This window comes from Mustela nivalis (genome assembly GCF_964662115.1).
Source record: "Mustela nivalis genome assembly, chromosome: 16".
Lineage (NCBI taxonomy): Eukaryota > Metazoa > Chordata > Mammalia > Carnivora > Mustelidae > Mustela > Mustela nivalis.
In genome coordinates, this window is record NC_139035.1 from 42,913,652 (window position 1) to 42,931,529 (window position 17,878).

The following is a 17,878-nucleotide window of genomic DNA, read 5'->3' on the forward strand; positions in this document are numbered from 1 at the left end:
TTTCAGAAGGATTAAAGACCTAATGATAAAGAACTATAAAACTTTTAGATGGCAATTTAGGAAAACATCTTTTTGATCTTAGACTAGAAAAGATTTCTTTCTTTTTCTAAGTTCTTTGATTTTTCACCGGGTGTGGGGCTTGAGTTCACAACCTTGAGATCATGAATCACACGCTCTACTTTTTTTTTTTTTTTTCAAGATTTTATTTATTTATTTGACAGAGATCACAAGGCAGAGAGGCAGGCAGAGAGAGGCAGGGGGAAGCAGGCTCCCCACTGAGCAGAGAGCCTGATGCAGGGCTTGATTCCAGGACCCTCAGAACATAAACTGAGTCGAAAGCAGAGGCTAAACCCACTGAGCCACCCAGGTACCCCGAGAATCACACGTTCTTCTGACTGAGCCAGCCAGACACCCCTAGAAAAAGATTTCTTAAACAAGATGCTGGAAGCACAAACCATAAAGGATAAATTTGGTGAATTTAACTACATTAAACAATAAGAATGAAAAGCCAAACCTCAAACCGGGAAAAGGTACAGTCAAACCTGTAACTATCAAGGGTCTGGGTTTGGCATATGTAAAGAACCCCTACATTTCAACAAGAAAGAGACAAACCACACAACAGGAACATGGGCAAATGACACAATAGATTGTTCACAAAAGAACAAACACAGATAGTTTGCCAACATAGAAAGATACTAAGTTAATAAATAATTAAGGCAATGGGAGTTTAAACCAAAGTGAGATGCCATTTTACACCTCTCAGATTGGCATAGAGAGAGGGTAGGAATGGTGAGGATGGGTGCACTAGGAACTCTGCAGTGGTAGGGAAGGGCTGTACATCCACTTTGGGAAAATATCTGCCCATACCTAGTAAAGTTGACTTGACATGTGCCCCAAATTCTATGCATATGTACCAATGGACATGTTCAGAGGTACTCATATCAGTGTTGTCCACATGAACCCAAAAGTGGAAACACCACCAATGCCTACTGACCGCAGAATGTGTAAGTCATGGTTTAGGCACATGGTGGAATACTATACAGCAGTGAAAAGGAGCGGGTTCCAGCTAAGTGAAGAGAAGTGAGCCACAGCAAGCCCACACTGTATGTTTCTACACATGTAAGAACAAAGACAGTCTAGACCAAACAATATCTTGTTTAGGAATATATACACAGTCAGTAAATAAGAAAATGAAGGACTGAACAACCAAAATCTAGCTAGAAGAGTGTAGAATTAGGGAGGGGCACATCAGGAGCTTGGAAAGTACTGGTAATATTGTGTTTCCTTACCTGGGTGATGGACTTATGGGACATATGGAACATACATGTTTTAAACACTCTTTTGTCTATGTGGCAGATTTCATAATTAAAGCAAAATAAACACAATAGAGTTTCAGCTCTCACTGCTTAGGTAGGGTGTAGCACATCTGAAAGTGGGTGCGGGTGGGGGCGCAGAGCTTTGGGTCCACCAGGAGAGCTGGGTCCGGGTTGGGAGGAGGGATGGGGGTTAAGTATTTGCCTGGGGTTCCAGCACATGTATTAGTCATGGTGGTGAATGTTATGGATATGCTCAGAGAGAAGGCCAGAGGGACCTGCCCTTTACAGGGCTCAGTGGTCATCCCTGTTAGGAGAGTGGCCAGATATTATTCATGAGTGACGTCACCCAAACATGCATGATACAAAAATTTCCTTTCAAACGATATTGCTCAAAGCTCACTCCACCAATATTCCAAGCAGCATTCACACCTGACTCAAAGGCCGGCTCTGCACAGGGGTGCGTCACCTGGTCTATGAGTAAGTGTGGGGGGCTGGTGGGGCAGGCTGATGGACAAGGATAAAGTTTAGTTTAAAAGGTAGTATTTGGGGCGCCTGGGTGGCTCAGTGGGTTAAAGCCTCTGCCTTTGGCTCAGGTCATGATTCCAGGGTCCTGGGATCGAGTCCCGCATTGGGCTCTCTGCTCAGCGGGGAGCCTGCTTCCCTACCTCTCTCTCTACCTGCCTTTCTCCCTACTTGTGATCTCTTTCTCTCTGTCAAATAAATAAATAAAATCTTTAAAAAAAATAAAATAAAAGGTAGTATTTGCTGAGGCACCTGGGTGGACCATTCGGCTAAGCAACCGACTCTTGATTTTGGCTCAGGTCATGATCTCAGGATCCTGAGATCGAGCCCCACCATGGGGCTCCCTGCTCAGTGGAGTGTCTGCTTGAGATTTTCTCTCTCTCTCTCCTTCCCACCACCCCCCCTCCCAGTCCATTCTCTTCTCTAAAATAAATAAATAAATATTTAAAAATTTTTTGTTTTAAATAGTATTCGCTTTGGGGGTGGGGCTCAACCTCATGGGGGGTAATGGCAGACATCTGGGGGATTCTTGTGAGAAGCTGGCATGGCTGAGGTAAATGCTGGTGTCTGGGGATATCTGACGCCCACCCTAGGGTAGAATGAAAGGAAGTGAGACCAGGAGACGTAGCTGGGGCCCGATAAAGGGTTTGGACTCTGTGCTGATGATGGAGACCCGGCTCTCCAGCCAGTGGAGGCTGCTGGCAGTTACTAAGCACAGAGAGGGTTGGAATTCGATCCAAAATTTAGAAAGATCGATCTGGTGGGTGTGTGGTGGTTGGCCAGGATAGGGGAGGGACTGGAAGCAGGGAGACCAGGAAGAAGGCCGGTGACAGGTGGCACTGGCCTGAGCTAACACAGGGACCATGGATTTGGAGAAGACCAGAGAGAGGCTGTGGTTAATACTGTCCCAGGGTTAAAGCTAGTACCAAGGCAATACTGTGTATTTAGGGGGTCTTGGGCTTTGGATATCCATGCAAGAGCTCATTTTGCCAAAAGGAGACTCTCTGATAGATTATATTTTTAAAAGATGTATTTATTTATTAAAGAGAGGGGGAGGGGCAAAGGGAGAAGGAGACAGGCAGGCTCCCCACTGAGTGTGGAGCCCAATGTGGGGGCTCGATCTCACAACCCTGAGGTCATGACCTGAGCCGAAATCAGGCCTCTGTATACTTAACCAACTTAACTACCCAGGTGCCCTTCTTCGCAAAATTCTTGACTTATCCAGCCTCCAGAAGGTAAAGAAAGGACAGAGAAGGGAGGAGGAACGGAAGGCATGAGTGTGCGTCACGAAGAGGAGGGGTTAACCCCACCTGCCGGATGAGTCCACGGGCTTCTGTTTCTCTGCCTGAAGTCCCACAGCTAGTAGGTGGCGGAGCCGGAAGTCAGATCCGCGCTCCCCAAAAGGAAACAGCCACCCTGGACCCCATTCGGAGCAGTGAGGAGCCTCCTGCCAGGCACCGATGTGCCGTATTTCCTTTGAGTGAGGAAGGGACAGTGTGTAAGAGCAGACCGGTGCCCTGGGCTGAAGAAGAACGGATTTGCAAAGGCCTGAGGACGGGCAGGGTGGAGAAGCGGGGAAGGCATTTTTCTAGGAATCCGGGACTGGCCGTACTCACCTGAAGGGTCAGGTCTCGTCCTCCCGCCCACCCATCTCCAGCTGCTGCCCTGAGTCCCACCCTAACACCCAGTGTGGGTAAGTGCAAGGCCGGAAGGACCATTCGGTGATGCGCACTGAATGACCAGGCTTCAACCCAAAGCTGCAAGGGGCATCCGGATGGCTCAGTTATCCGGGGGCTGTGCGTGGCGCTCTGCCGGCCCATCCTGGCCCCTGGAGGCCTCCCTTCTGCACTCAGACGCGGTGGGGGGGCAGTCAGTCTTCGGTTTAAATTCCTGTGAAACGAGGATATCATTGTCCCTGCCTTTTCTGGCCCATCAGAGCCATAGGAGACATAAGGCAAGGGAGGGGCTTAAAAGAGGAGTCCTCTCAAAGAGAGCTCTCAGTACCTACCTGGGGCCTGGAATCCCATTTTCCTGCTAATCGGTGCCACGGAGTCCCGAGGGCCAAGCAAAGCTCTTCTCTCCTGCCATCTAGTGTGAATCTTGGGGATGACACCTGAGCGGAGGCAGGCAGAAAGAGCTCTCTGGTGGTCACCTGGGTTCTGAGAGCTGCTGGCTGGGATGTGGTGAGACGTGATGCGGGGCCTCTCACACCCCAAATGGATAGCCTTCTCACCTGGTTCACACCTCTGCGTGCCTTACGCTACCCTTTCCTCGTGGCTTCCCCACCTCCCCTGTTTTAATCAACAGGGTGCTTAGAGAGGCACTGTAAGTCACAGCACTCAGGACAGTGGAGTGCAAACCAGATTTATTTTGCAAGTAGAAGAGGCAGCCCAGGAGAGCCAGGACAAAAGGAAGCAAGGCTGAGAGGTCTGGGGGATTGGAGGCCCCCCACCCCCGGAGAGCTGGGAAGGCAGGCCATGGAGTGACCCTGGGCCCTGGCCTGGTTGGTGGCCGCGGCTCTAGGGGTCTCAGGTGCTCATCTCCACGTGCAGCATTTGCAGGAGCTGCTGAACACCAGGCTCTGCGGGCAGCTCTGCTGGAATAGTCTCCCCCCTGCACAGGTGTAGAAGCTGCTCCGGTCCTGAGGGTTAGGGTAGAGCCCGTCGGCTTTGCGTTGGCAGAAGGTGTCCTGTTTGAGGCCGGGGCCATGCTCAGGTTCAGAAGGCCGGCCTGGTATGGGGACTTCAGGTTTTATGGTGCCTGAAGGCATAGAGGGAAGACCTGGGGAGAGAGGGAAGATTCAGCCAGGTCTCCCCCAAGGGATCCCAACCCACAGGCAGAGAGCGGCCAGGTGCCCCAGGTGGAGAACAGCCTGAAAGCAGCCATGCCCTGTGGCACTGCTCAGCGGGACACGTGGGGGCAGGCCGTGGGCAAGAGGCAGTCAATAGCCATCTCCTATCTGCACAGACCAGCAAGGACCACCGGGGGTCTCGCACTGCAGGCTGAGGGCAAACTTTCCCTTTAAAAGGAGAGGAGCGAGCTGCGGTTCCCGGGCTGAGGGCCCCCAGAGGGAAGCCCGGGTTACCAACACTCCCAAAGGGCATTGCCACAGTCAGAAAGGGGAAGAAGAGCCTGGAAAGAGAATGATTTCAACAGTTTCCTTAGCCCCCGGAGCGCATGAAATTTGGGAAATTGCAGTACTGGGCAAAGTTGTTTCCTCAGAAGGAGCCAGGACCTGCAGCTCACAGAGGGGGTGTTGTTACCCTAGCCACAGATTCTGCCTCTGCCCCCCGCTCTTTACTCACTCAGCTCCAGCTGCAGTGCCTTGATGAGGGGGTAGTGGCCCTGGTTACAGAAGAAGCCAGCAAAGTCGTCCATGTCCAGTGCCCAGACCATGGCCCCGCCCAGGCCCTTCTGCTTCAGGTAGCTGGCCTGTGTGGGGAGCAAGGTACAGGTGGTGGAGTCTGGGGCAGCCTGGGCAGGCCGCCCCACAGTCCCTCTTCTGGCTTCCTCACTGAGACAGGGCTCTTGTTTCCAGCACCCCCAGGCCAGGAGCAGTCCAGGCTTCGGGACACAGGCCCAGGCTGGAAGCCCAGGAGACTGAGACCTGACCCCCCACTGGGCACAAGTCATTCTGGAATCCTCTCATCTCAGCAGGAGTATGGCCTGGAGTGGGGGTGAGGGTGGAGGAATGAGAAGTGGGTGTGTGTGGACTTCCCTAGGTTGGAAGCTTTAACATCTCCGTCTTTCCTGGGCTGAGCTGCTATGTTTGGGGGCTGGTTGTGATGAATCCAGTTACCATAGGGACAACAAAGCTTCCCCAGAAATCTGATCAATTTCCCTATCTTCAGGTCTTTGTCCTCCCTTGAGGGCCTTCTCTCCCCGACTAGATCCCCAACTCGTCCCTGGGAAAGGGTTGTGTGTTCTCTTAAGGGGCTTCCCTATCCCTCTAAGCCTGCCAGGGGTCGGGGGAGGCCCTGGCGTGAGGCGGGGGCTGGAAGGTAGGGCAGGTCTGAGGCCCATGCACCTTCTCTGCTTTCAGACTTTCTCAAAGACCCTTCCATCATGACCCCTTCTCCTGTCTCCTCCAGCTGGGATCACACTCCCTGCTCAATTCTTCCAGAGCCTTTGATCTACTCCTCTAGGAAGACCTGTCATTCCCTGCATCGGAAGGGAAGTGACTTGTCCAGAAGGCACCCTGTGGTGCCTCTATAGGAGGTCACAATCTCATGGGGGAGAGAGTCATGGAAACACATAAATGCAGGGGTGGGGTAACTGGGTGATAGACCTTGCGGGGGGGCATGTGATGTAAAGAGCACTGGGCGTTATATAAGACTAATGAATCACAGATCTGTACCTCTGAAACCAACATTTTATGTTACTCGATTGAATTTAAATTTAAAAATGTCAAAAAAAAAAGAAAGAAATACATAAATGCACTCTTTTTCAGCCACTGATATTGAGCAAGAGTCGGTTGGGGTGGGTCATATAAGTAAACGAAAAACTCTATACTCTGAACATGCACTAAATACTGTCAATGAGCTGAATAAAAGGATACACCTCACTGTATGTATTTCTTCTCTCCCTGTGTCTGTAGAATTTGTATTTTGTTGAATACAAATGCAAGTATGTCATAAAATACAAATTCTTTCAAGAGTGTTACTCATGGTGGAGCGACTTTTTGTGATTGCGTCTTTTCTTAATCAATAGGTGGTAAAAATGTAAAATGCTATCACGAGAAGGTTTGTGACATGTTGAGATATTTTAAAGGAGACTTCTCTTTGAAGAGGTTCTGAATGCTACCGTTCAGTGCTATTGACAGCCTCGGGCCCACCCAGGTCCACCCCCTCCCAGCAGGGCTGGGTCTCACCTTGGTTTTGAAGCTCTCCACGTCATCGAAACCCACCCACTGGTTGCCCTGCAATGCATAGGGCACCTTCTGGTCCTCGATTCTGTGCTGAGTGGCCCCCTTCCAGGAGCAGACCTGTAGGAGCAGAGGGCAGAGCTGGGGAGCCTGGGGAGGAGGGACCTGTGCCTCCTTGGCCGAGAGGAGACCAGAGAGTGGAAAACTCTTGTCTGAGGGAACCTGCAGGACCTAGGAGGTTCCAGATTGAATGACCTAGACCCTGGATTCAATGAGGCACTGGGGTTTAACGATGATACAAAATGACAGATAGGGATGGAATTCGCCAGGCCAGAATTCACTTTGCCTGGCATCCTCATTCAGAAACTATGGGAGAAGCAGCAGCCCCCCACCCCACCCCATATGAGGGGTGGCTGTGGATTGTCCTACCTCATAGTAAGCCAGTAGCCCTCCCTCTCTGGTGAACGGGCCAGGGGTTCCAGGCCCCGTGGTTGGGGCCCCCACTCCAGTGTCTGATGGGGAGGCCAGGGTGAAGGAGCGTCCGTAGGTGGGCATGCCAAGGATCAGTTTGTTGGCAGGGGTCCCCTTCTGCAGCCACAGCTGCACGGCGGAGTCCTGATGAGGGATGAGGAGGAGCAGGGTTAACTCACTTTGCCTCTGGCCTGGTTCTGGCCGTCCAAAGCCAGGAGCTTCAGAGGAACACCACAGGCTTTAGTAGTGTTCCAAGCCTGTCCTGTCTTCTTTAGGTCCTGTCTTAGATCATTGACCCCAAAGAGAGAGAAGCCGCATGGCACTCTGGCCGACGAGCATGAGCTTTGTAGTCTGACAACCATTTACAGAGCCAATATTTATGGATAACCGCCCCCCGCACCCCCCCGCCCTGGGAACCGGGCTAGATGCTCGGGATGCGTCAAAGCGCAAAGCGGCTGAGATCCCTGCCTGGGTCAGGTCAGGTCTGAGGCCTGGGTCAGCCACGTCACTACTTCACTTTGCTGAGCCTCAGGCTTCCTGTCCGTAACATGAAAACAATTAAAATGGCAAGAATTGCAAGATATGGCGCAGCTAGAAGGTCCAGCAAAACGCAGCCAGGGGAAGCTGTGATCACGCTTGAGCTCATAGTCATTTGAAGTTCCACCCAGTATGGGAGCCGGGAACCTCGTCTCCTTTATCTCTATGTCCCTCGTGCCTAGAACAGTGCTCAACACTTGGGTGCTCCAACAGGAAGAACCAATGAGTTCACGGCGTCCTCATGTGTCCCCGCCAGGACTTTCCCCCTCACGCATGACTTGACGTGACACCCCCTGCCTGTGACATGCAGAGGTGCCCAGTCTAAGGATTTGGGATAAATGAATAGGGAAGACCCCGCCCCCAGGTCAGGATTACAGGCTCGCTTCCCCCAGGAAGCTGCACCGTTCAAATCCAAGTCCTCCTGTCACTCCGTCCCCTCCTAGCACTTAAGGAAGGGACACTTCTCACTAAATGCATCTGTATTTCTATCTTTCTGCTGGTCTACATGATTTATCTCTGATCAGACTGGAGCTTTCCGAAGGCAGAGGGTGGGTCCCTCTGCTGAGCTCTATGGCACTTGGTGCACGTTTGGAAAAGTCACTCTGTGGCCAGAAGCAGTCGTGGACACACAGTACAGAGAGCAGAAGGCCTCCTCGTAAGAGGAGAAGGGCCTCCCCTCCCCTACGTGGATTGAAGGCGCACGGCCTGGACAGCCTAGTGCTGGTGGGACTTCCGGGCCCTCGACTCTCAGCTGAACATCTCTGGGTATTTCCCTGCTGGGCTGGGCTGGCTTCCCCCCGGGATCTGCACAGTTTTCCAGATGGGGGTGCAGGGGCTGGGCTCAGTGTGAACTCAAATACCCAAAGATGTGTCCCTTATTTGTGAAAGAGCCCCAGAAGTCGAAGATGTTCTATCCTAGCTGATACACTAGAATGTGGGCTCCCCCAAATTAAAAAGCATTTTTATTTAGGGTGTTTTTGTTTGTCTATTTTGAATAGAAACAATTCGGTTATTCTTAACTTTTTAAAAAATGTAGAGTGGGCTTATAAACAACCCTCTGGGCTGCTCCACCAGGGTGAGCCGGGCAGGAAGCCTCCACCCACCCCTGCCTGAAACCAAACCTGCCCTTTCCAGGGTCTGGGGTGGGGGAGGAGGAGGCCCAACCCCGAGGGATATCCGCTGATGTGTTATTAGCTTGGGAAAGCTTCCATCTCTGAAAGCACCTTCCACAAGGTCAATCAGAGTGACCAGGAGGGAAAGTTAACCCATGGTCTTAAAGAAAATGCGGTGGGGGATTTGAAGAAAGCGAGGTCATTTTTGTAGGACATTGAAGGTCAAAGACAGCCCCCCAACAAGTCACTACTTTGTTTGATGTCGTTAAATTGGTTTGCTGTGTCTACTATCAGCCAGGATGCTAAACAGGAGAACAGGAGTAAGGTTTCCCCTCAGCATTTGCACAGGAGGAGAAAAGAAACAAGCAAAGGAAGAGAAAGTCCCAGCAACTCTGCGCTATTGGTTATCCTGCTTTTGTTTCCATTAGGGCCTCAGACTGGGGGCGCCTGGGGGGCTCAGTCAGTTAAGCTCTGTCTTTGGCTCAGGTCAGGATCCCAGGGTCCTGGGATCAGGCTCCCAGCTCAGCGGGGAGTCTGCTTTTCCCTCTCCCTCTGTCCCTCACCACCACCCGGCCCAGGCTCTTGCTCTCTCTCAAATAAATAAATAAATAAATAAAATCTTAAAAAAAAAAAAAAAAGCCACCTGACAGGGCCTGGGAATGAGGAGTCCTGCCTCCCCACTGCAACCACTCACCACGTTCAATTCGGCTGCTGCCCCGCTCTCCCCCCGCCTCTTGTAGAGGGGGCTGTTGTGTCCGGTGGTCTTCTCAAAAGAGCCATGGAAGTCATAAGCCATGAGGCTAAGAAAGTCCAGGTTCCTGCAGGAGGTGTGGGGAGAAGGGTGAGGGGCTGGCGAGCAACCCCTTTTTGCTCCTTCTTGCCCTCCCTGTGGGGCCAAGGACGGGCCCTCATGGTAAGACGCAGGGGTACAAGGTCATCCCCGGTCTGTAAGAGGTGATTAGACAGCACTGCCTTGTTCCCCCCAAGCTCCCAGTATTGAGGTCATTGTCATTCACACTGTGGGGTTAGCAACTCCCATCTCTGGCATCCCTCCTCCAGCAAGCTCAGGACACCTCCTGCTTTCACCATTCTGGAGGGAAATCTAGCTCAGTGTTGCTCAAATTTTTGTGTGCCCACGAATCACCTGGGAACCTCATCCGAACACAGGCCCTACTTTAGGAGGCCCGTGGTAGGGTCAGATTCTGCGTCTCTAACAGGCACGTGGGTGCACACACAGCACATCAGTGTGCAGGAATCGAGCTGACTCGTCCTCTGGCCTTCACACTTGCCCTCCCACGGTACTTGATGTTAAGACTGAGTTTCCAAGGAAAAGGGCAAGGATTCCGAAAGAGAGCATCGGGACCCTGGAGCAGCAGACAGGGGGAGCAGATCCTTCCTGGGTCCGCTGCTGGAGGGGCCGGTCTTTCCCAGAACGACACCTCGCAGGTGAGCACCTGCTCTCCTCCTGGGGCAGCTCAGCTTCGGAGCACGCAGGTTCCATATAATATGCCTGAGACTCACTGAGCAATTTTGTCCACCTCGTATCCGGCATCTATGTTCGTTCTCCCGGCTGGGACGGCTGCGCTCAGAAGAAGGCGTTCCTTCCCCGAAGTCTGGGCTTCCTGTTGGAAGGCTTTGGCCAGGTCCTGCAGGGGCAGCTCAGGGTGAGGCCAGAGGCAGGGACCAGCTAGGTCCCTGGGGGCCCCAAGCAGATGTTCCCCTTTGGGAGTCTGAAAACCGACCGCAGGGTTGATCTGTGCTATGCTAACACACAAGACAGCGGGCCCTGGGGACAGAGCAGCTCTCATGTGTCCCCTGAGGCCGTTGATCTGGGCCCCCCTGGCCAACAGGCTGACCCCCTCCCCCGCCCAGCCACACCTGCACCAGGGCTGTGAAGCGCTGCTTGTCTGAAGGAGGGCTCCCCCGGCTTCCTGGGTACTCCCAGTCAAGGTCAAGGCCATCAAAACCATGATTGCGCAGAAACTTAATGGCTGAGTTGACAAAGATCTGACGGTTGCTGGCTGTCGCCACCATATCTGTGAACCTGTGGGGTGATGAAGGGCTTTGTGGGCCTGCCTTGCTGACAAGGGGGGGCCTCTCTCTCCCTCAGACGCAAGTGAAAAACTCCTCTGGATATTGGTGGTCCGCCATTGGGCCGGGGGTGGGGGGCATGGCATGCTGGGAGGGCTGCGTCAGAGGCCTGTTGCAATGTTGGCCCTGGAGCTATCAGCCTGGCCTTGGAAAAGAGACGATCTGAAGTGTGTCCTGTCCCCAGGGCACACTGACTTGTCTGGAGCTTTGCCTCCCTAATTCCCTCTACCAGCCTGCTGCCATGTCCTTGCTCAGGGAACTGTCCTACCCTGAACTGGAGCTAGCTGTCAGCCCAGCGGGGAGGTTTAGAAAAGAAGAAAGATCAGTTTCTAAAATGAACGGGGAGAGTACAGCAAGGTGAGTGAGGATCTGGGCAACCCGAGAGCCGGCTGCTCTGTCCCTGGTCGGTTCACATGGTCATTTTCTTCAAACTCGCATATGTAAAAGGCTTGTGCTATTACCAGATCAGAGCTCCGCGAAATCCCGCGCCGCCTGAGGAACCCTCTCCCCCCCATCCTCCTGACTGCCAGGATCCCTCTAAGAAGTGTCTCAAGGTTATAGACTAATCTTATTTTAGTTGGTTTTCTATTGATTTATTAATTTAATTAATTTAACTAATTAGTTCTGAAGTGGGATCCACGTGCCCGGATCCCCAGGCTAAGAACTCCTTATTCCAGTAAAAAATCTGCATATATATAGTATTTGGGGAAGGTGGGCCATAAGTTTCATTGGGTTTTCAAAAGGGCCCATGATCCAGAAAGTTTTAGAAATGGGATGTCTGGGTGGCTCAGTTGGTTAAGTGTCTGCCTTCAGCTCAGTTCATGATCCTGGGGTCCTGGGATCAAGCCCCAAATCGGGCTCTTTGCTGAGTGGGAAGCCTGCTTCTTCCTCTGTCTGCCACTCCCCTTGCTTGTGCTTTCATTCTCTCTCTCTCTCTCTCTCTCTCTCTAACAAATAAATAAATAAATAAAATCTTAAAAAAACACACACACAAAGTTTTAGAAAGAATAGTTTAGAACTTTGGGAACCTTGTATTCTGGACTTTCTAGGAAACGTCTAGGTTCAAATACCTCATTCTGTTATCTCTATAATTCCTCAAAAATGTCCTAGAAATGCCAGTATTTTTGGCAGCCAAGCTTGCTCTCACAAACGGCCTTTGACACCCAGAAGTGGAACAAAAATTCTCAGATAAGGTATCCTGTTTTAGAGCTCAGAAAATATAGACACTCTTGTGTTCCCTGGGATTAGTTAGGACTCTCCCTTGACCCATTTCTAGGAGGAAGAGACTGAGAACTGGAATGGGGTCAGAATCTGTCCTGTGCTGCTGGTGAGGCTGGGTGTGTAACAAACATTCTGGAGCTCAGCCTCCTCCACGGCCCTCCCAGGGAGGTACCAAGAGCCCAAGAGGAAGGTCAGCCCCCAGACTCCAGGCTCCCCTCCCGACCCCCTTGCTCTGATTACACTTCAGCCTGGTCTGATTCCCTGACCAGGGCTCTCTCTTGCCAGTGAGTCAGGTCCCCACCCAGTGGCTCTGCCCTACAGGTGCCCACGGCCAACTCACTTCTGGGTGCCGAAGTTCCAGCCCCCGATGGCAAGCAGTGTCTTCAGCTTGGGATTCCTAGGAAAGATAACACATGCTGGTATTTACAGATTTTAACACCCAGCCAGGTTTTGGGGCTCACCTCACTGATGGAGAAAGCAAGGGGTGGTAGGTGCTCTGATGGGCACTGATGGGGTGGGGGCTGTGTAAGTCCCTATGCACAGCTCTAGATTGCGAAAGAAAAGGCATGTTCCTGCCTTCAAGGGCTCCCATCTCGCTGGGGAGATAGACACACAAAGAACTCAGAAATGAGAGATCAGGTGGATCCACAGAAAGGCTTTGTCAAAGTGGGGATGGTGCTTGAGCTAGAGGATAGATAGACTTTAGGAAGAAGAAGGGCCTGCATTCCCAGCAGAAGGAAGCAGTTTCCCAACCCAGAGCCCACGTAGACTTAAATTGAAAGGGGCCTTAAGAAGTCCCTGTCTATGCCTACCTCTTCCACATAAGCACGGGAAAGCCCAGAGAGGTGATGTGACTTGCCCAAAGCCACACAGCAGGTCTATAGCCTCACTGCAGTGCTGGGGAAGATTTCTGGCTCTGAGAGGAGGTACCTGGCTTCTCTACTTCCCATCCCCCTCCAGAGCAGCTCACATTTTCTTCAGGCCGTTGAACTCCTGGTATAACACCTCGTCATTCCACTCTAGAGAACTGAGCTGGTGACTGTTCATGCCGGCAAAGGCATAGATGAGGTGGGTGCACAGGTTTGGGTCCACATCCTTGGGTAAGAAGCGAGCGGCCCCCTGTCTGTACTGGGCCCAGTTGGTGAAGTAGCAAACCAGCTTTGCGGCAGAGCCTGGCCATTGGGGACAAAGAAAAGAAATGGCGGTCATAAAGGTCCGCTGAGGACCGGCACCTTCCGCCCAGGGCAGAACTACATAATGTCAGAGACTCTGCACCGGCTGAAGGCAGGGAGGCAGAACTTTCAAAATGCAGCATGGAATACTTCAGAAGTTTCATTCAAACGCAAACACATGAAGTAGCAGGAAAGAGGGCCCAGTTACATGCTTGCATTCATGTTTTAGTCTTGCTTTTAAAAAAGTTTTATTTCTTGCAGAGGATCTAGGTTTATTAATATCACTGATACGGTTCTAATGAAGAGCTTATTTAATCTAGGAAAAGGTGGGGCACGCGTGGGTGGCTCAGTTATTAAGCAGCTGCCTTCGGCTCAGATCATGATCCCAGGGTCCTGGGATCAAGTCCCGCATCGGGCTCCCTGCTCAGAGGGAAGCCTGCTTCTTCTTCCTCTCCCACTCCCCCTGCTGTGTTCCCTCTCTCACTGTGTCTCTCTCTATCAAATAAATAAATAAAAGCTTAAAAAATTAATCTAGGAAAAGGCAGCTTATTTCTGGAATCCCCAGAAAGTTTGGGAACTTTGGGGGAGGGATGCCTGTTTCTAGGGGGTTGGTCTAGCAGTCACGGCCCCCACAGAGGCCAGCGTTATGCTAGGTTGACCAGATAACCAGACATGGAGAAGGCTGACTTTTTATTCCTGCATCTGTCAGAAATGTATTTTGGGGCGACTCCCTCTTCAGCTCTGGCCCAGGGCCCCCATTGGAAAATGACTGTGTGGTCTCTGAGGTCTCTTCCAGAACATGTGGTCTATGAGGGTATGGTTTGCATAAGCCAACATTTTACGCCACGAACGGCGGAATCATGGGTTTGTACTGGAGCACATCTATGGCCAGTGTCTAGACCCTAGGACTTCCTTTAGCCCCGACAGGGTCTCTCTGCAGTCCCCTTTGGCTTCTAAGAGGCTAGTGAGAAGTCAGGCGAGGGAGAAGAGGTGCAAAGTGTCTACAGGAGGCTGTGTGGAAACCCAGAACATGAGGGACTGGGACTGGGCAGTCTGGAACTCCCCTGGGCAGACGGGTAGCTCCCAAAGGAGAAGTTGGAGTCCTTGGGGGGTCACCAGCTCTAGCCAGAGGCCATGCAGGAGTAGAACTTGCCAGTGAGGACTGGAAGTGTAGCTTGCACTGATGTAGGGGGAGGACTGGTGAACTCCTCAAAGCAAAGGGTTAACCTGGGGAACAATACATCCTAGGACTATCTAGGAGGAAGCATGGAGGTTCTTCTTACATCATATCTTGTTATATCTAATACCGCGCATGAATTTTTGTACTATAGCGGCAATAAAATGCGGTGGTTAAAAGCAGGGTCTCTGGAATTCTAATGCCTGGGCTGAAATCCCAGCTCTACCACCTTCCAGCCAGGTTACTCAGCTTCCTGCTCCAAACCATGAGAATGATCATGGTTTCTATCTCAAAGGACTGTTGTATGAAGAAAGAGTAAATATATTATATTAAATACTCAGAACAGTGCTAACGGACAGCAAGCTCTATTCTAAGTGCTTTACATGTGTTCCCCCTTCATTCACACAAGACTCTGTTAATATATACACCAGACCATAAGCCCAGAGTAACTTGGGCTGAAGCTTTTAGGGAAATCTTCAACCTTTCTTCCCCACGTTTGTTTTTTCTGTGGCTCCTGGCTGTTGCCTCCTTTGAGACGAGGAGGGCAGCCGTTTGTCTAACGTCACAGCCCAGCCTCAAGATGAGGGTCTGAGAAGCCAGCATTCCTGGAGCCGCTGACGCACAAGGAGTGGGGTGGGAAGGGAACCAGAATCCTAGTTGCTGAGCATCCTCCGGAGATCTTGCACCTGTCCGAGATGGGAAGAGGTCCCCTCGGGCTCTCCCGAGCCCTATATGTCATCAGTCCAACAGAAACAGTAGTGAGTGTGTTGTCCAGGCGGAGCTAAGGGGCTGGGGCATGGAGCTGGGTGAGCCTTGGGCTCCTTACCTCCAGTAGCTCACCGCTGGTCAGGGAGACATCTACACTGATCATTAGCAACCCTGATGTACACATAGGGAAATGTGTTCAGCTCTGTGAGAGCACAGAGGCTGCAGCAAGGGACCTCAGGGAAGACCCGAGGGAGCTTGACAGTGAAGCTGGCCCCAGGGTCACGCAGTTCAGCTAGTGGGTAAGGCAGTAAGAACCTGTTTCTGGCACAAGGACACCTGTAGGGGTCTGACCTTTGGAGGAGAGGCCCCATGGAAATCTGGCAAGCGCTCTCAATGTGGGGTGGGGGTCGGGGTGCGGAGTGAGTGCGGGGGGAGCAGAGGGAAGGGGCTGAGGGAACCCAGGGCTAGCCTCAAGAAGGTGTCGCTTACCCTCCCCCTCCAAAAAAAGGGGGTGTCCAACTCTTGATCTCAGCTCAGGTCTTGATCTCAGGGTTGTGAGTTCAAGCCCCGTGTTGGGCTCCACGCTGGGTGTGGAGCCTACTTCAAACAAATCAAAGAAACAACACAACTGCAAAGAAGACTCCACTCACCCCATTGGATTGTCAGCAGAACCATCAAACCTAAGGCGGCACAAGAGAGAAGGCGGAGGTTAACTGTTCATTCGTATTTTTCCTGGACCCTGTCTGCTTCTTGAAGCCTGGGAGGTAGGGGTGGTCAGAGAGGGGTAGGCAAAGGATGGTTTTCTCTGAATCACACTTCTGTCCAAAAGGGACCCAGGAGGGTACTGGGTCCATCCCTTCGCCCCGGCCAGATGGCAGGGGCCCCTCCCTGGCCTGGACTAGCCCCAGAGCTGAGGGAAGTTTCTGCGAGGGAAGATGGTTCGTCCCTAGAGCCCTCAGTGGAGAGTGGAGTGTATTTAGGAAGATTCTAGGAAAACCCCTGACTCGTGAGGTTTCAGAGAGAATGTTTCTCTTTTGGAGCAAGCAGAAAACCTGTCCTGGGGCTGTTACGAGCCAGGGTGGAAGAGCAAGGCCAGAGACACCGTCTCTCCGTGCGGCCTCTGTGCCTCTGCTCACCTCCACGAGTTTCCTACTTTGTGCTGCTTTCCTGACGCACCTCACAAGAGCTTGGTTGAATTACCAGCATCCTTGGAGACCTCAGGCCCAGCAGGACTCCTTTAGAAAGATTTATTTCACCTTTCTGGTGACCTTGGATGTTTCTGTTATCCTAATAGAACCTACGGGAACACTTGCAAGGACACCCAGGTCATGGCTCCCGGGCTGTCCTCTTTCTTACGGAACAACCAGCACAGGGTTGAATCCTTGTGGGAAGAATCCATTGCCAGTGGGCATCCCTTGAAAAAGGCCAAACACAGAAGCCTAAGAACATGGAAAGAGAAAACCACCCACTGCCGTGGTGTTCACCGACTCTGGGCTTGCAGGACAGGAGGAGGAAAAGTCCATTTGAGCCCATTGAGAAAAGCCTTTTCTTGTAGCACAAAGACTCTTGGATTGAAAGAGCCCAGGGGGACCCCACAGGAATGGAATGACCCTCTGAAGTTCTCCCGAATGTTCCTGCTTCCTTGCAGACAGCACCAAAAAGCCACCTAATAGCTACATTCTCACCTCCTCACAGCTGCCCGTAACCAGCCCACTCTCCCAGACAGTGCCCACTCACCTGCCCAGGCCATGGACCGTGCCATGGTGCTGGCTCGGCATCAGACTCCAGCCAGTGTCACTGGCTTGCTAGATCTTCTCTCCTTTTATCGGGCTGCACTGTTCCACTGAAGCCTGGAGTGTTGAAATCGGGGGTGGCGGAGGCGGGAGAGGGGAGCTGGGGTGTGGCGTGAAGGGCTAGGGTGTCACATATCGTGGATTGGGCAAACCTAACACAATGGCCTTTAGCAATTCTTAGTTCTCTGGAACAATCACAGAGTGTAAACTGGGCCCTTGGCATGATCCAACTGCGTGGGTCAAGAGAGGGAAGCAGGAAGTGATTCTAAGCATCCTGCTGGATCAGCCTGGTTCTGATTTCCTTGGTGGGGTGTTGATGAAGACCGCGAGTGACCTATTGCTTAATGGGCTTGGTGGGGGGGGGGCGCGAAGAGGAATGATTCATAAGTCAGGGAAGCTGGACGCCTGACCAGCCTGGTGGTTCCTTCTCCACTGTTCCCTCTGGAATTCACTTGCCCTCTCTGTAAGATGGTGGGGTTGCAAATATAATGTGTATTTCATGAAAATCTTATTTTGTGACCCTCCAAGCCTAGTAATACATTTTATCTCCACTGATTGAGAAAAATATCTAATGACAAACAGCAACTATGAGCTTGCAGGAGTTTTAAATGTCTTGGTTTTCTTTGTCTTTTTTTTTTTCTTTTTTTTAAAGTAAGCTCTATGCCCAACCTGAGCTGACACACCACCCCAAGATCAAGAGTCACACGCTCCACTGGCTGAGCCAGCCAGGTGTCCCTTAAATGCCTTGTTTCCTATAAATTATATATATATTAATTTCTTACGGCTGCTGTCACATATTCCCACAAACTGGGGAGGCTTAAAACAACAGAAAGTCATTCTCGGTGGTAGAGGCCAGAAGTCTGAAAGCGAGGTGTTGGAGGGCCATCCGTCCTC

The 17,878-nt window shown here is 51.7% G+C and overlaps 1 protein-coding gene across 1 annotated transcript; it reads right to left on the minus strand.

Annotated features, from left to right (window-relative positions):
* Positions 1-4,186: 4,186 nt before the first annotated feature.
* Positions 4,187-17,049, minus strand: CHIT1 (chitinase 1). The gene is made up of 11 exons (XM_082702056.1): positions 16,929-17,049; positions 15,842-15,871; positions 13,105-13,306; positions 12,475-12,531; positions 10,701-10,866; positions 10,344-10,468; positions 9,517-9,640; positions 7,132-7,317; positions 6,709-6,822; positions 5,144-5,270; positions 4,187-4,619 (listed from the first exon to the last, which is right to left on the minus strand). Exons 1-11 carry the CDS (start codon positions 16,951-16,953, stop codon positions 4,375-4,377), a joined length of 1,401 nt encoding a protein of 466 aa, XP_082558182.1. The 5' UTR covers positions 16,954-17,049; the 3' UTR covers positions 4,187-4,374.
* Between the last annotated feature and the right edge of the window lie 829 nt (positions 17,050-17,878).